The sequence below is a fragment of the Malurus melanocephalus genome, unplaced genomic scaffold, assembly GCF_030028575.1.
Source record: "Malurus melanocephalus ecotype Western Australia unplaced genomic scaffold, MMel_1.1 scaffold_17, whole genome shotgun sequence".
Classification (NCBI taxonomy): domain Eukaryota; kingdom Metazoa; phylum Chordata; class Aves; order Passeriformes; family Maluridae; genus Malurus; species Malurus melanocephalus.
Window position 1 is genome coordinate 2,055,571 of NW_026623249.1, and position 13,816 is coordinate 2,069,386.

The 13,816-nt window shown below is 46.6% G+C and overlaps 1 protein-coding gene across 1 annotated transcript in view; it reads right to left on the minus strand.

The window, feature by feature from the left end:
- Nucleotides 1-1,688: 1,688 nt before the first annotated feature.
- IL2RB (interleukin 2 receptor subunit beta) overlaps nt 1,689-13,816 on the minus strand; it is a 16,313-nt gene continuing 4,185 nt past the window's right edge. Inside the window, exons 4-10 of the mRNA XM_057387732.1 lie at nt 12,904-13,006; nt 11,609-11,720; nt 10,928-11,076; nt 10,325-10,511; nt 8,495-8,591; nt 6,623-6,707; nt 1,689-5,267 (exon numbers count right to left, since the gene is read on the minus strand). Coding sequence (XP_057243715.1) covers nt 4,446-5,267; nt 6,623-6,707; nt 8,495-8,591; nt 10,325-10,511; nt 10,928-11,076; nt 11,609-11,720; nt 12,904-13,006 — 1,555 coding nt within the window. The 3' untranslated portion in view covers nt 1,689-4,445. The remainder of the gene's footprint in view (nt 5,268-6,622; nt 6,708-8,494; nt 8,592-10,324; nt 10,512-10,927; nt 11,077-11,608; nt 11,721-12,903; nt 13,007-13,816) is intronic.

Genomic DNA, 13,816 nt, shown 5'->3' on the forward strand with positions numbered 1-13,816 from the left:
CTGAGAGTGATATCTATTTACGAACAAGGTATCTTGGAAAGGAGATGAGAGATGTGACAACTATCTTTGTGTCTCTAGGCTTCAGATAAAGAGAGGACTCGTGCCTGTGGCTGTTAGCTTGATATTTTCCACACCAATATTTTCCACACAGTGCTGCTGTTCAGCTTTGGCTTGCCTCTGGTACAGATGGACACAGTCATAGCGTGTGTTTGTGGGTTTGTGAACCACACACTGTTCTTAGGCTCGAGAGGGGACTGCTCCCCGTGTGACATTTCCAAAAGGCTGTTGGGAACCCAGCAGCAAAAGGTCCCCAAATCACCAAGAGTGTTGTGACTCTGATATTCACAACCTGTGTTACTCACACATGAGACCACATGATCTCTCTTCCTGGAAGAAAAGTCCGGTTATCGCCAGATCTGACGCTGAGCACTTCCTGCCGCGGTGTGTCACACATTCACACCCAGCATGGCTKCGAAAGCGCTGCTAACAGCTTGCCAGCTCCAAAGCTCTCAACATTTTCACAGAAAGTGAGGGGTGGGGGGGGGTAGTGTGGAAAAATACTGAGCCAGCAGGACAGTCCTCAGGACCYTACAACAGGATCACCTCCAACTCTGCTTTCTTTTTCATGTGTTGGAGTCTCTTGGGGCAGGGAGTAGGAAGGAGAGTTAGAAGTTTATTAGTTTACCTAGTTCCCTATTTAGAAAAGCTGTTAATCATTTCCCCTCACCCCAAGAGACAGAAAAAACACTGTAGATTATTTAATATTTTGTTCATTTACAAAGAAGCAAACCTGKTTTTTTTGTACTCAGGAAGAGTACAGATACGTGGTTTGGTCATGCAGAGAGAAAAATAGAAAGAAGAAAGTGTGGCTAGAACTCGATCTAGCCACTGTCATCAAGAATAACAAATACATTAACAACAAAAAGAAGATAAAAGAGAATTTCAATTCTTTATTTGATGTGGCAGGGGAATATTGACACCAAGGATGAGGCTGAGCCACTTAATGCCTTCTTTGCCTCAATCTTTAACAGGAAGACCAGATGTCCTCAGGGTACCCACACCCGTGAAGTAGAAGAGAAAGACAGGGAACAGAATAAGGCCCCCTACAATCCAGAAGGAAGTAGTTAGTGACCAGCTGTGCYACTTAGACCYTCCCAAGTCTGTGGGGGTGGATGGGATCCACCCAAGGGCACTGAGAAATCTGRCAGAAGAGCTTGCCAAGCCACGCTTTGTCATTTATCAGCAGTCCTGGCTGACCAGGGAGGTCCCAGGTGACTGGAGMTTAGCCYGTGTGACACCCTTCTACAAAAAGGCTGCAAGGAGGATCTGGGGCTATACAGGCCTGTCAGCCTGACCTTGGTGCCAGGAAAGGTCATGGAGCAGGTCACCTTGACTGCCATCACAAGGCAGGCACGGAACAACAAAGGGATCAAGCCCAGCCATCACGGGTTTAGGAAAGGAATGTCCTGCTTGAGCAACCTGATCTTCTGTGACAGAGTGACCCACTTAGTGGATGAGGGAAAGSCTATGGGTATTGTCTACCCAATCTTTAATAAAACTTTCTACACTGCCTACCACAGCATTCTCCTGGAGAAACCGACAGCCCATGGTGTGGCTGTGTGTACTCTGTTGGGTAAAACATTGGCTGGATGGTTGAGCCCACAGAGTTGTGGTGATTGAAGTGGTGGCGGTGGGTCACCAGTGGTGTTATCCAGGTTCAGTTTTGGGTCCAGTCCTGTTTAAGATCTATCAATAATCTGGATGAGGGCATCCCTCAGTCAGCTTGCAGGTGACACCAAGTTGGGCCAGAGCGTTGATCTCCTGGAGGGCAGGAAGGCTCTGCAGTGGGATCTGGACAGGTTGGATTGATGGGATGAGGCCAATTGTATGAAGTTCAGCAAGGTGAAGTGCCAGATCTTACACTTGGGTCACAACAACCCCATGCACTGCTACAGGCTGGGGTAAGATTAGCTGAAAGGCTGCCCCGCAGGAAAGGAGCTGGGGATGGTGGTTGWCAGAGGCTGAACATGAGCCAGGTGTGCTCAGGTGACMAAGAAGGCCGATAGCATCCTGGCCTGGATCAGCCATAGTGTGCCCAGCAGGACCAGGGGAGGTATCATCCCCCCATATTCAGCAATGGTGAGGCCACTCACCTCYAATTCTGTATTCAATTCTGGGCCCCTCACTGCAAGAAGGACATTGAGGTGCTTGAGTGTGTTCAGAGAAGGACACTGGAGATGGTGAAAAGTCCGGAGCACACATGCTGTGAGGAGCAGCTGAGGGAGCTGGGGTTGTTTAACTGGGAGAAAAGAAGCCTCAAGGGTGACCTTATTGCTTTCTACAACTCTCTGAGAGGAGGGTGTGGCAAGGTGGAGGTTGGTCTCTTCTCCCAGATAACAAGTGATGGGTCAAGAGGAAATTACCTCAAATTGCACCAGGGGAAGTTCAAGCTAAATATATCAGAAAAAAATTCTTTGCTGAAAGAGTGGTCAAACATTGGAATAGGCTCCCCAGGGCAGTGGGGGTGTCACCATCTCTGGAAATGTTCAGAAAACAAGTAGACATGGCAATTAGCAATGTAGTTTAGTGGTCATGGTAGTATTCAGTCAAAAGTTGGACTAGATAATCTTGGAGGCCTTCTCCAACCTTCATGATTCTATAAAGGAAAATTGAAAAGCTTAAGAAGATCTACATGGGAAACTAGGATCCTTGGCTCCTGTAAGATAGCAAACTAGGCATCACAGGCAAGGGAGTCACTGTCTTTTCAAAGTCCATCTGGGATGATTCTCAAAGTACAGGAAACAATTGGGAAAGCCCTGAGCTTCCTTACCTGGAAAGCTGTGGGATCTTCTTCACCTGTTTTCTCCTGGACACAATAGAGCAGTCCAAGTCTTGAGACAGGTGGTGAAGAAACTGATGAGAGGAGAGGAATAGTTTCCAGAGCCCTCCTGGCTACAAGCAGACTCAACTCCTCTGAGCAGCTCTTTTGAGGTGAAATCCAAGCCAGTGGGTGACCCTGCACCTGGGATTCATAATGACATTCAGGATGCATCATGGAAGATCAGGTAACAGTATAGGAGCAGCAATCTCGATGCTTGGACAGACAGAGATAGGAAAGAATTAGTTCTAGTTGACACTCACAGCTGTGACACAAGTACTAACAAGTTCAATATCTGTGAGTTTTTTGGTATAAAATCTCTCAAAAGTTTTTAAGAGATAAGAACTTTTAAGCACATGGCTGGTATTGTCCCACTGCTGAAAAGTCCGGAAATATGTCAAGAAAGTGGACAGATAGTACAAATGGTGAATGCAGGGATCGATGTAACCAGAGCAACTTCTCTTTGCATCGCAACTTTTCTTCTGTGGCTTTTTCTTAACCCAGATCAGGGCATGTAGAGGCAGAASAGAAACGAAGTCTGTGCTATCCCCATTCTTTGCAAGTGGATTGAGGTTTACTTTTCAGTAAAGGTGCTGATTTGTGGGTTAGTTTTCTGGGCTCATTCACCACATCTTTGCCACTAATTAGGCAATGGTTTCCCTTGAGCAATGGAAGGAATGGGCAGCACCGTTGTGATGTTTTCCACTAATACAGGATGTGGGATGAGYTGTTCTGCAATCAGCTTATCATAGTCAAGTAACTGTAGTTTGCCAGCAAGGCAGAGAGGCTTTCGATTTCATGAAAAATAATGAAGCAAGAATGGGAAACTGTGTGAGTTCTTTTTACTGCTACCATCAGAGCTGGAGGAAAGAGAGGGAGGGGAATTCCCCAGTATTTTTAACCCAATAATGGGGATTTCTTTTTTTTACACTGTGCTGCTGAGACAGCTGACACAGTTGTGGCTCTGAGCTGACCTTAGAGACTTTAAGGTCTAGACTCCAAAGTCTAAAGTTGGACTGAGTAGCTTAGAATGTAATCTCTGACTGAATAAAACCTGAAGCTGGGTCATCATAGAAAAAGTTCACAACCTCRGTCAGTCAGGAGGAGATGTCTTCATCCATTTCATCACCAACTCCAGCACTGACTGGCAGTGCTATTGTCCCTGTACAAAATCTGATATCCACATCTGCAGATATTTCTCCCTCCCGTCAGAGGTTTTTAGACCAGAATCAGGCAAATGGACCATATGCCTGCTCACCCTCAGAGCATGGAAGTGCTGGCACAGTCTCCTACTGGGATCTGGGAAGAAAAGAATGAGCAGCTGAGGTTTGGGATGTCACTTGAACAGTGTGAGGGGTTCCTATGCCATCGGAGCCAGTAATAACAGAAAAACAGGTTCAGTTATGAAGGTGAGTCCTTGTTGGCCTGTGTTTTCCAGCCTCATTAGTGAGCAGTCCCAATGGGATTGATACTGAAGTCACATTCATGTCCTGAGAAGAGAAACTGTCCATCTAGCCTTCCCTGCAGAGGTGGCCTTTCCCACCTSTGGGTCTCCTCCAGGCAGATCCTACACAGAGCAATGGCAGTATTGGCTTTGCAGGTCCCTCAGAGAAAGGTAGGCACTAGTGTTTGGGACCTGGCTGGAGAAGGCTGTTTTGCATGGATCCTCATCCTGTGTGTGCCTTAGAGGTGGAGGCTGGGAGAAGGAAGAGGTAGCATTTGCTGCTGGTGTGCAGGGGTCAGCTGGAAGGCCCCCCTTCCCACTCCCCTCCGTTRCACCGACAGCACCACTGTCCTGCAGGTCTGGCTGGTCAGGAAGGTCAGTGTCCAGCTGGCACATGGGACCACCAGGTTGTGATACCTCTTTGTCCATCACCTCCTCAACCTGTTCCAGCGCTGGTGAGGTGCCTTCACCTGACTGGARAGCCCCAGGAACAGCCATGGCCTGCTGGGCTTCGCCTTCTGTCTCTTCCATGAAGGAGCAGTTTTGGAAGCCCTGGGTCGCCTCAATACAGTGAAAGAAGTTGCTGGGAAACACGTTCATGTCCTCTGCCAGCATGCAGAGATCTGGCGAGGGGAGCGCTTGGTAACACTCGCCATCCTTGCTGCCACCACCCTCCTGGTTGAAAGGCTCGTAGGTGAAGTAGACCTGGCAGGGCTCGATCTCAAAGGAGTTGGAAAGGTGGAAGAAGAAGTAGCCTTGGTTGGTGAAGCAGCTGGATCCAGAGTGCACACTGGTTTCTACAGGAGGATCAGGAGTCAGGGTTCCCTTGGAAAGCAGAACCTGGGATTCCTGGTCATTCTTCTGCATCACCTCGAGCATGGAGATCTCCGGGACTGTGCTGTTCATGCAGTAGGAAGATGTAGAGAATGGGGAGGAGAGCCACTTCTGATGGAGAGGAAACACAAGAGAGAGAGACTTTGACACCCAAAGTAGAGCACTCAGGGAGGAACCAAAGGTTTCTTCTACTGAGGTGCCACAGCAATCAAGTGACCTGTTTTCTGCCCAAGAAAGAGTTACCAGAGGTGGTGGGGAGGGAAATTCACATTCATGGTGTCTCATCTGAAGGTTTTTCAGGGAGAATATGTCATTCTGTCACTTTAAAATCAAGAGATCTTGTCAGCATATGTTTTGAGATTTCTGAAGCAGAGAATTAAAGATGGAGAATTAAAACAAAATGAAGGAAAAAAAAAAAGGTAGGACAAAACCTTACAAGACCATAAGATGAAGTGAAGTATGAAAACCAGTACTGAGATGTATCTCATGCCATCTATTCCTCAGTGCTGAACAAAATTCTGATACATCTACAGGGCCATATGCAGATTTCTTGTCTAAAGTGCTCTTCCAGGCCCCTTGTGCCTAATTTTCCCATTCATCATGAACAACATCCTGCAGTGCATCATTATCCTTAAAAATAAACTGGTTCTGATGACACCCAAATCCATTGCTTTTATGGCTTGTAAAGCAAGTTTTTCAAGTTCTTTCTGCACTGCTAGTCTCTTCAGTGCCTGCTGAACACCCCCATCTCCCTACTCTTTCCCTGTATCTTAAGCTGTCTACGCCTTTTTGCACCTCAGCTTTTCCAAAGCTTTGCTGTCTCTGGACCCACTGCAGTTCGTTTCCGTCCTTCTTAAAGCAAGATGCCCCTTGGGATCAACTCCCATRTCTTGCATCTGACACTCCCCTTAATATTGCACAGAATGGTAAAAGTCTCCTTGCAGCTGCCCATACTCACAGAGAGCCTAGGGGAAGGGAAATAGTGGAGTGGGGAAAGAAGAGAAAGAGACAAGAATGCAAGAAATAGCTAAGTGTATCCAGTGTGATGGCAATTCACATCAGGAGCAGAAGAGAAGCTCGCAGCTTGGAGGAGGAGATCACAGCCAGAAACCTGGGGAAGTGCTGGGCAGCCTACTGCAGTCAGGGAGGGACTGAACTGGGAGGGAAGGGGATCATGAGGTGCCAAACTCCCTCCTGCAGGTCCCTTGTTTTCTGTCAGGCTGCCCACTATGGGAGCAGGGGGCTGTGTTTTGTGTGGATTGCCATTTCTCGGTTCTGTAATTAGAGATCCCTCAGCTGAGWGTCAGGTTTTAGAAGGTCAGAAGACAGAACTTAAGCAGAGAACCCAGCAGCTGGTGCTACAGGCAATGTGTGTGCAGGTGCAGGTCTATCTGTCCTGTGCATGTGCAGCTGGACACTCCTGTCCCTCATTTCTCCCTCCTATGGTTCCATCCCCAGTCCAATACCTGAATGTCACCTCCATGAACAGAAACGAGTGGGGGAAAAAACTTCTCAGGGTCTGGGATGTGAATCTTCAAGATCTTCTTAAACCTTGAGAAAAGAGAATGAGAAGGACAAATGAAGCAGGGACTGATCCTGATAACTGTCTCTGTGGTGGGGGGTGGAAGAGTGCATTGCAATTTACAGGTACTGCCCTGGCATGGGKGAGAGGTGAAATAACATCGAGTCTGAGAGCTGTCCTTGCTCTTGAGTGGTCTGAGCTGCACTAGCTGAGCCACAAGAGGTATAGACATGAGACCGATAAACCTGGAATCGGAAAACACATTTCCCTCAGCCTTTTCCCTGGTGAAAGACAACCCCTGGTTTTACTGGTTTCTTCCCTGCCTTGCCTGGTCACCTTAATCTCTCCACCTGCACCCTCAAGCTCTGATGACAAGCTGAGCAGGCCTCCCTTGATTCCCAGCTCCAGATTCTGTGAGCTGCCCCTTTTTTTGTTTTGCTGCCAGCACAATGACTCAGGATGACATAGCCTGGGCAGGGTCATCACTAGGAAAGCTCTGCCACAGCTCTCTGCCCTCTTAGCAGGATGCTACATGGTGGTATAGCTGGGGCACACTGGCCATGCGAGCATCTGAGTGAGTACACCTTGCACTGGTCCCGAGGTCTCTCCTTCACTGGAACCATCTTGCAGTATGAAGGGATCTAATCTGCTCCTCAGCTCCTCAGAATTGTTGGCTCATCCTGTCACCTTTGCTGAAGATTTGCTGCAGGATGTTCTAAGGAAAGCCCCTCCTGACCTCTGGAGGCAATCGGTGCACTCTCTTGAAGCATCAGAACTTGCTAGCTCTTGCATATAAACTACCTTACATCATTGCAGATGCTATTTTTATTCATGCATGTCTAATCCTTCCTTGCATCTTACCTCAGCATTATTCTGCACTCAATTCCCCTAAGTTAATTACACTTTGTGGAGAAAGGAGGCCTTTTTAACTCTCTCTGTGCTGCACAGCTAGCACTTCCTCACCTTTGTGTTATGAATCAGGAAAAACTGGGACCAATGACTTTCTCAGTATCCATCTTCCTTCAACATGTCTGTCTTTCCTTATAGAGAAACCATCCTGCCTCTGCTGYTTCATCCCTGAGAATATCTCTCCCTGCTCTATGCCATGAATATCAGCACCCTGCTTCGTTACCCCTGTCCTGAGATGAGAAAGCCTGTGACTCTAACCACACCAGGCTGACAGGTCACTGTCCCTATTATCRCATGGGGTAACCTTGTGAGAAACTTTCAGTCCTTAATAAAGGCAGCATCTGGGTGGAAATGCTGGCAAAGGAGTTTCAAAGCATCATATAGGTTTTATTAACACGTGAGGACTGCATAGGACAGGGAGAACAAGAATTACACTCCTCACCCATGAGTTTTGCCTGCAGACCAATGTCACCTCACCCTGCCTGAGCTCCTACTGGAATTTTTAAATGAGAAGACAGTGCTACCCAGGCTTGCTTGGTCCTTGCTGCGGGGAGAGTGCTCAACCTAGTGACCTGCTTTTGAAGAGGAAATTTTGATGCGTCCCTGCCAGGAAACACCACTCTAACYCCTGGGCAACAGATGTGCTGAGACAGCTGTTTTAAATTTAGGCAGGGCATGGCACCAGGTCACAGGAGTGTGGCACAACACGACAATGCCGATGAAACCACATCATCTTGGGTGATGTTATTTCTCCACAGGCAAAAATCACTCTCAGAAGGTTGAGCTAGAAACCATATTTTAAAACCATCTCTATCCTGAGTAATATCAGGTGAACGATAATCTGAATTTTGAGAATACACACAAGATACAGGAGAAGAACAGAGATGTAAACTTAATTCTCAATTACCATTTCAGGGTCCGTAAGTTAATAAGGAAGGCAGTCCCAATGATCACGAAGATGAAGGTGCTCGCTATGAGAATGGGCAGGACTGGCTGGGATGTTTCTGGAAGATGAGAAACAATAAGGAAATGACTGGAAATTTAACCAGGATTCTGTAGGTAGAAGCTGCAGCCCTTTCATGGCTGTTCAAGGTGATCAAAGTGGGCCTTCTCTATAATTTTATATAATATTATAATATTATATGGAATTATAACATACTGGACAGAGTATGCATGAATTCTGCTGTGTTGTGTAGGATGTCTTTGAGCTGATACAGGTTTCAGAGCCTAAGCGTTACTTACAAGGTAATTTGTTCTGAACAGCTTGAACTCCCTATTCATACCAGCACCACAACTAGGGGCTGCCACGGGTGAGGTGGCACAGTCTGCTGGTTGAAGTGTTCACGAGTGTGTTTCAGTGCAAAGGAAAAAAAGGGACTCCTAAAAAAAGCTGAAGTGGGATTGAAACAGCATTAAGGGTCAGTGGAGAAGAGAGAGTCATGGGGTTCACAGGTCTCTGAGAAGGCCAGAGGATAAGGGTAGAGAAGGTTAGGCATCAAGGGACTGCTTGCTTTCTTTGGAGAGGTGTAGGAAAGCACTAGGAGACTAGGAAGATTACAGCTTTACACCATATTTTAGTACTTGGATTGTAGGGTTGGGACAAAGAGATTGGGTTCCCACATTGCCAGGGCTGCTAGCACTCCTCAGGCTTGCTTGGCATCATCTCAAACTTTCCTTAATCTGTCTCTTTCACACATATCTCCCTGGTGCACCTTGCCTGGTCTTGCTATTCTGGTCCCTGTTCCCTCTGCCTCATCTCCTCCCTTCCCTCGTGTCCCTTGGTCTGGTCATGCAGAGAATCTCTGGAGTAGTTACGAGAGAACTACTCTGAAAATGGAAGACGGAGGAGACATTTTTAGCACATTCTTTCTTTCCCTGTCCTTGAGATGCTGCTCAGATCACTTTGTCTCCTCTGGTACCCTGGTTATCTTTGGGTCTTGGTTGCTATGACAACTGGTTGCGGCTGTATCCTATTCACTGACATCACACACTGTCAAAATTTGATCACCACAGCAACAGTGCCCTTTCTAAACATAGCTCCTCTGTTTATACCAACACCAGGAACAACAGGGAGGGGTTGAGTTGGGGCAGGATGGGGGYAACATGAAAAGGAATAACCTCTGGGGTTTTTTTGGGAAAAAAAATGACAGAGGCCACAGCCAGTAACTCACTGAAGGGCACTATCTTTCAAGGCTGGAAGTTCATGCCGTTTCTGATGCAAGTCTCAGCAGACCTTTTTTGAAAGGGTCTTAACATGCATGTAAGTCAGTAAGTCTCTCCCAATTTTCATGAGCCTTTGCCTCCCAGGCTCAAGTGTTCTTCCACCTCAGGAGCTGAGAGTTCTGTTTCACTGCATTTCACTGATCAATACCTCCACTGAACTGGGCCATTTTAGGAAGCTGAATAAATGTTCCTAGTTAACACTAACATCTGGGAAAATGCCAGCCCTGACCACTGCTTCTGCTGGTCAGACATCTGGCCTTACTGCTCTGGGGAAACACCCCCTGATTTACACCTCATAGAAGTCAGAGGGGCTTTGCTGGGGTCAGGGGTCCTTGCTGATAAGCTGTGATGCTGAGATGATCTCACCTAACTGATCAGGAGGTAGGCTTTTCAACCCTTCTAATGCTCCTTGGTCAGCACAGTCCTCCCACGTATATTCCTTCAGCTTCTCACTGTTTTGGCCATTCTACCTTGTTTGCCCTGAGTCCCCATTTTCCCCGCCAGGTCAGACTACCTGACTGTTCCTTAGGGTCAGAGTGTGTCCTCCACAGGACCGGCTTGCTCCAGTCACTCCACGTGCCTTTGTGGTTGCTTCTGGTACTTGGCCTTGCACGGACAGTTGCCTCATATTTCGAGTTGGGCGAGAGTCTCTCAAACTTCACCCATGTCTGGTCCTGTTCAATGGACAAGTTCGTGGCCTCCTGGGAGTAAGGCAAATTTAGAACATCATCAACACACTGCTTTACAGCCTCATGTACCCATCTTTTCCAAGGCTCTCAGAGAAGGCCTGTCTCAAATCCTTACACCTCGTGCACTGCTTGTTCAGCCTGAAGGAAAATTCTTCTTCCCTTCACTTTGTTCATCCCTTTCAGGTCTGTCCTGGAACTGTCTTTTTTTTGTGACAACACTAAGTAAAATAGGATCCCCATCTGCCTCCTTGTCATCACCAAACACTGGCAGCAGGTGATACAGATAAAAGAGTGGGGGCTGTCACCCACTCTCCAGCTTCACCAAAACTGGATACATCCTGAGAGGAGGCCCAAGAAGAAGTCTTGGGTGACATAAACAAGCCCAGAATTCATATGGAAACAGGTCTCAGTTTCCCTTCTGTGCTCACCTCCCAGGACTGACTCACATGCCGGTACCGCACTTGGTATTCCCGCTCTCCATCCAAATAGTGAGAGGAAATATTCAGGCTCCATGTTAGGTTGGAGGTGTTTTCAGTTATGTTTACCAGCTGAAGGTTTTCTGGAGGTCTCAGCTTTACTGGAAAGAGAGAAGAAGTAGGGTTGATATCCCCGTACTCTGTCCATAACAGGACTGCACATCAAGCCCTTCAGCAGCAGGACATCTCCTTGGGACAGGTAAACTCACACATCCAGCAAAACAGTGCTTCAAGCAGATGTTTTTCTTCTGGATTAGTGAGCTGAATCCTTTCAGCAAAGACTGATGCATGCCATAGCTGGCTTAAAGAAGGGTGAAAGCATGTAATTAGTGGGTGCCAGGGGGGCAGAGAAAGAATAGCAAGATTTTCCACCCTTCTTGCAGCACACATTTTTCAAGAGGCAGCTGAGCTATCATTACCTGTTTGAAGACAGATATGGGATAGGACAGGATGTGGCTGGCATGACACTGCATGACAGGGGTGCAAGTGGCAGGAGTCAACATTGTGCTCTTTGCAGCAGGGGACAAGCAAAAGATGAAGGCCTAAAATCAGCTGTGGGTGTTGCACGGGAAGGGAAATTCGCTATCCTCTCATGGGGAAGCTTCAGAGACTGGAAGACAGATGAATACTCACTATTTGCAAATGGACTGAAGTTTTTTATTTGCACGGGTATTTTGGTTTCACTCTCTCCAAGGTGGCAATGGACAGACAAGTCAAGACGGTCTGAAATCGTGAGGCACTGAGTCTGCAAGGAAAATTAACCACTAGTGACAGTGAAACCTCGTGAACAAGCATTCAAATTTCTGAGCATTGCCTATGCATAAGGTGTTTAGGAATATTTGACAATAAATATAGAAGGTATTTGTGGCAGAAAGGCATAAATCTCAGTGGTGAGTGAGTAACCAGAACTTTACATATCATATGGCTGGATTTTYTTTTTTGTTTATTGGCAAGAGGGGCACAAAATATTGTGATGCACTAGTTTTCTGGGAATCCTGTATGTGCTGGCTAAGCAGAAAAAAAGTTACCTTCTGTGACTGACATTTATTAAGGTGCTTTATTTTTACTGAAACATTCAAAGTTCCCTGATAAGACTGCAACTGTGTTAGTATTAAATATTACACTTGAAATGCAATGCTGCTGAAGGGCCACATATAGCATACAGTACTGAATAAACAACAGCAAAATTATCTTGGTTAGAAAGAAAATATTTTGGAGCTATATACCATATACCAACCCTGCATTTGTCTTTGTACATGTTATGCAAATGTCTGAAAGCTTATCTGTCATTAGAACTGGTTGTGACTTTATTAATAAAAATATTAGCTCAAATTTGAGTGGGTGTTTTCTGAAAACATGGGGACTTCAGTGACTCTGGATATGACTGAAGGAAGTACATACTGAATTTAAAATAAGACTGATTTAATGAAGTATAATAGTCAGAAGATTTTCATCACCATTAGCTCCAGTGATGTGTTGCTGCTGCACCTTGCATTAGACACATCTAACCACACTTCACAGTAGTTAATCATCTGGAAATAAGTATTGACCATTACCCAGAAAATGAGATCAAGAGGTGACCTCAGAGCTGGTGGTGATGCCAATCCCTCCTCAGAGGAAGACATTAGGGCCAACCCAGCTAACTCAGACATGGGACACTGCATGTGATTTGTCTRTCCTGCAGCTCTTTTGTGTCAGGACAGCATGGTGCAGCTCACAACGAATCCAATCCCTGCAGCAGGGGAACCCACAGGAGCCATGTGTGTCAACAACACACAACACCAAACCAAATCCCAGAACCAGAGTCAGAGATTAGGTTTAGGCTTTGTATACTGCTCCTGGATATCACACTGTTTATAAACCCAAAAAGAATTTATAAATCCTTTCCTCCTTGTCATTAGCCAGGACATCCCAGATGAATTACTCACATGAACGTTTTGGTGGAAGGTCTTGATGCATCTCCTCAGTCCTGCCATATGCTCCACCTTGGGTAATTCACAGTACTTGCGTTTTTCAGTTAAATCCAGTATGCTAGGAAGGTTGTTTTGTAATTAGTCAAATATTGTGCAACACTGAAGGGCTTTCAAAGCATTTTACATCCTACTGTATTTACTGAACAGGTTACAGCAAATGTTTAATCCTACTTTCTCTCCCCACTGTATCACTCAGACATTTTATGTGCTGGCACATGGAGAGTCCATGCACCCCAGTTTTTTCAAGGCAAAGAAAATAGTACATTTCCAGTTTCAAAGACTTCGCAAAACCCTCTTCTTATCTCCTCTGCTTCCTTTTGATACCAGAGGGCATGCAGAGTGCAAACTTACCTACAGCACTGTGGCTCTGGAGGGCAGGTGCCTGTTTCAAACCCTCTAGGATTTACAGGTCTCCTTCCAGCCACTGACAGTCCTGTGGGATCTCAGATACTGAGTGATATGAGCCTTCTGAGCCAGGTCACATCTCAGGCAGCCAGAACAGCACATCACAAGTGGCAGCATAACACCATGACCTCTCTTCTGCTCTGACAAGTGCAGCTGGAGAGCCCCAGCTGAGCTATGGCATGGCGGGTGGCAGGGTGAAGAGCATCTGTGGGGATGTAGCTGGGGGAGTGTCTGAGGGGCCTGTCTATGTTGGTTTTGCTTGGCCCAGTTTTTGGAAGTGGGGGGGCCAAAAAGATGGCTCCTGTGAGAAGCTTCTGGAGGCTTCCACCATGTCCAGCAGAGCCAATTGCTGTTGGCTCTGAGGMTGATGGACATGCCACTGACCAAACCTGGGCCAATTGGAGATGGTGGTTACGCCTCTGTGAAAACATATTTAAGAGGAAATCAAAACAAACGGAGAGTC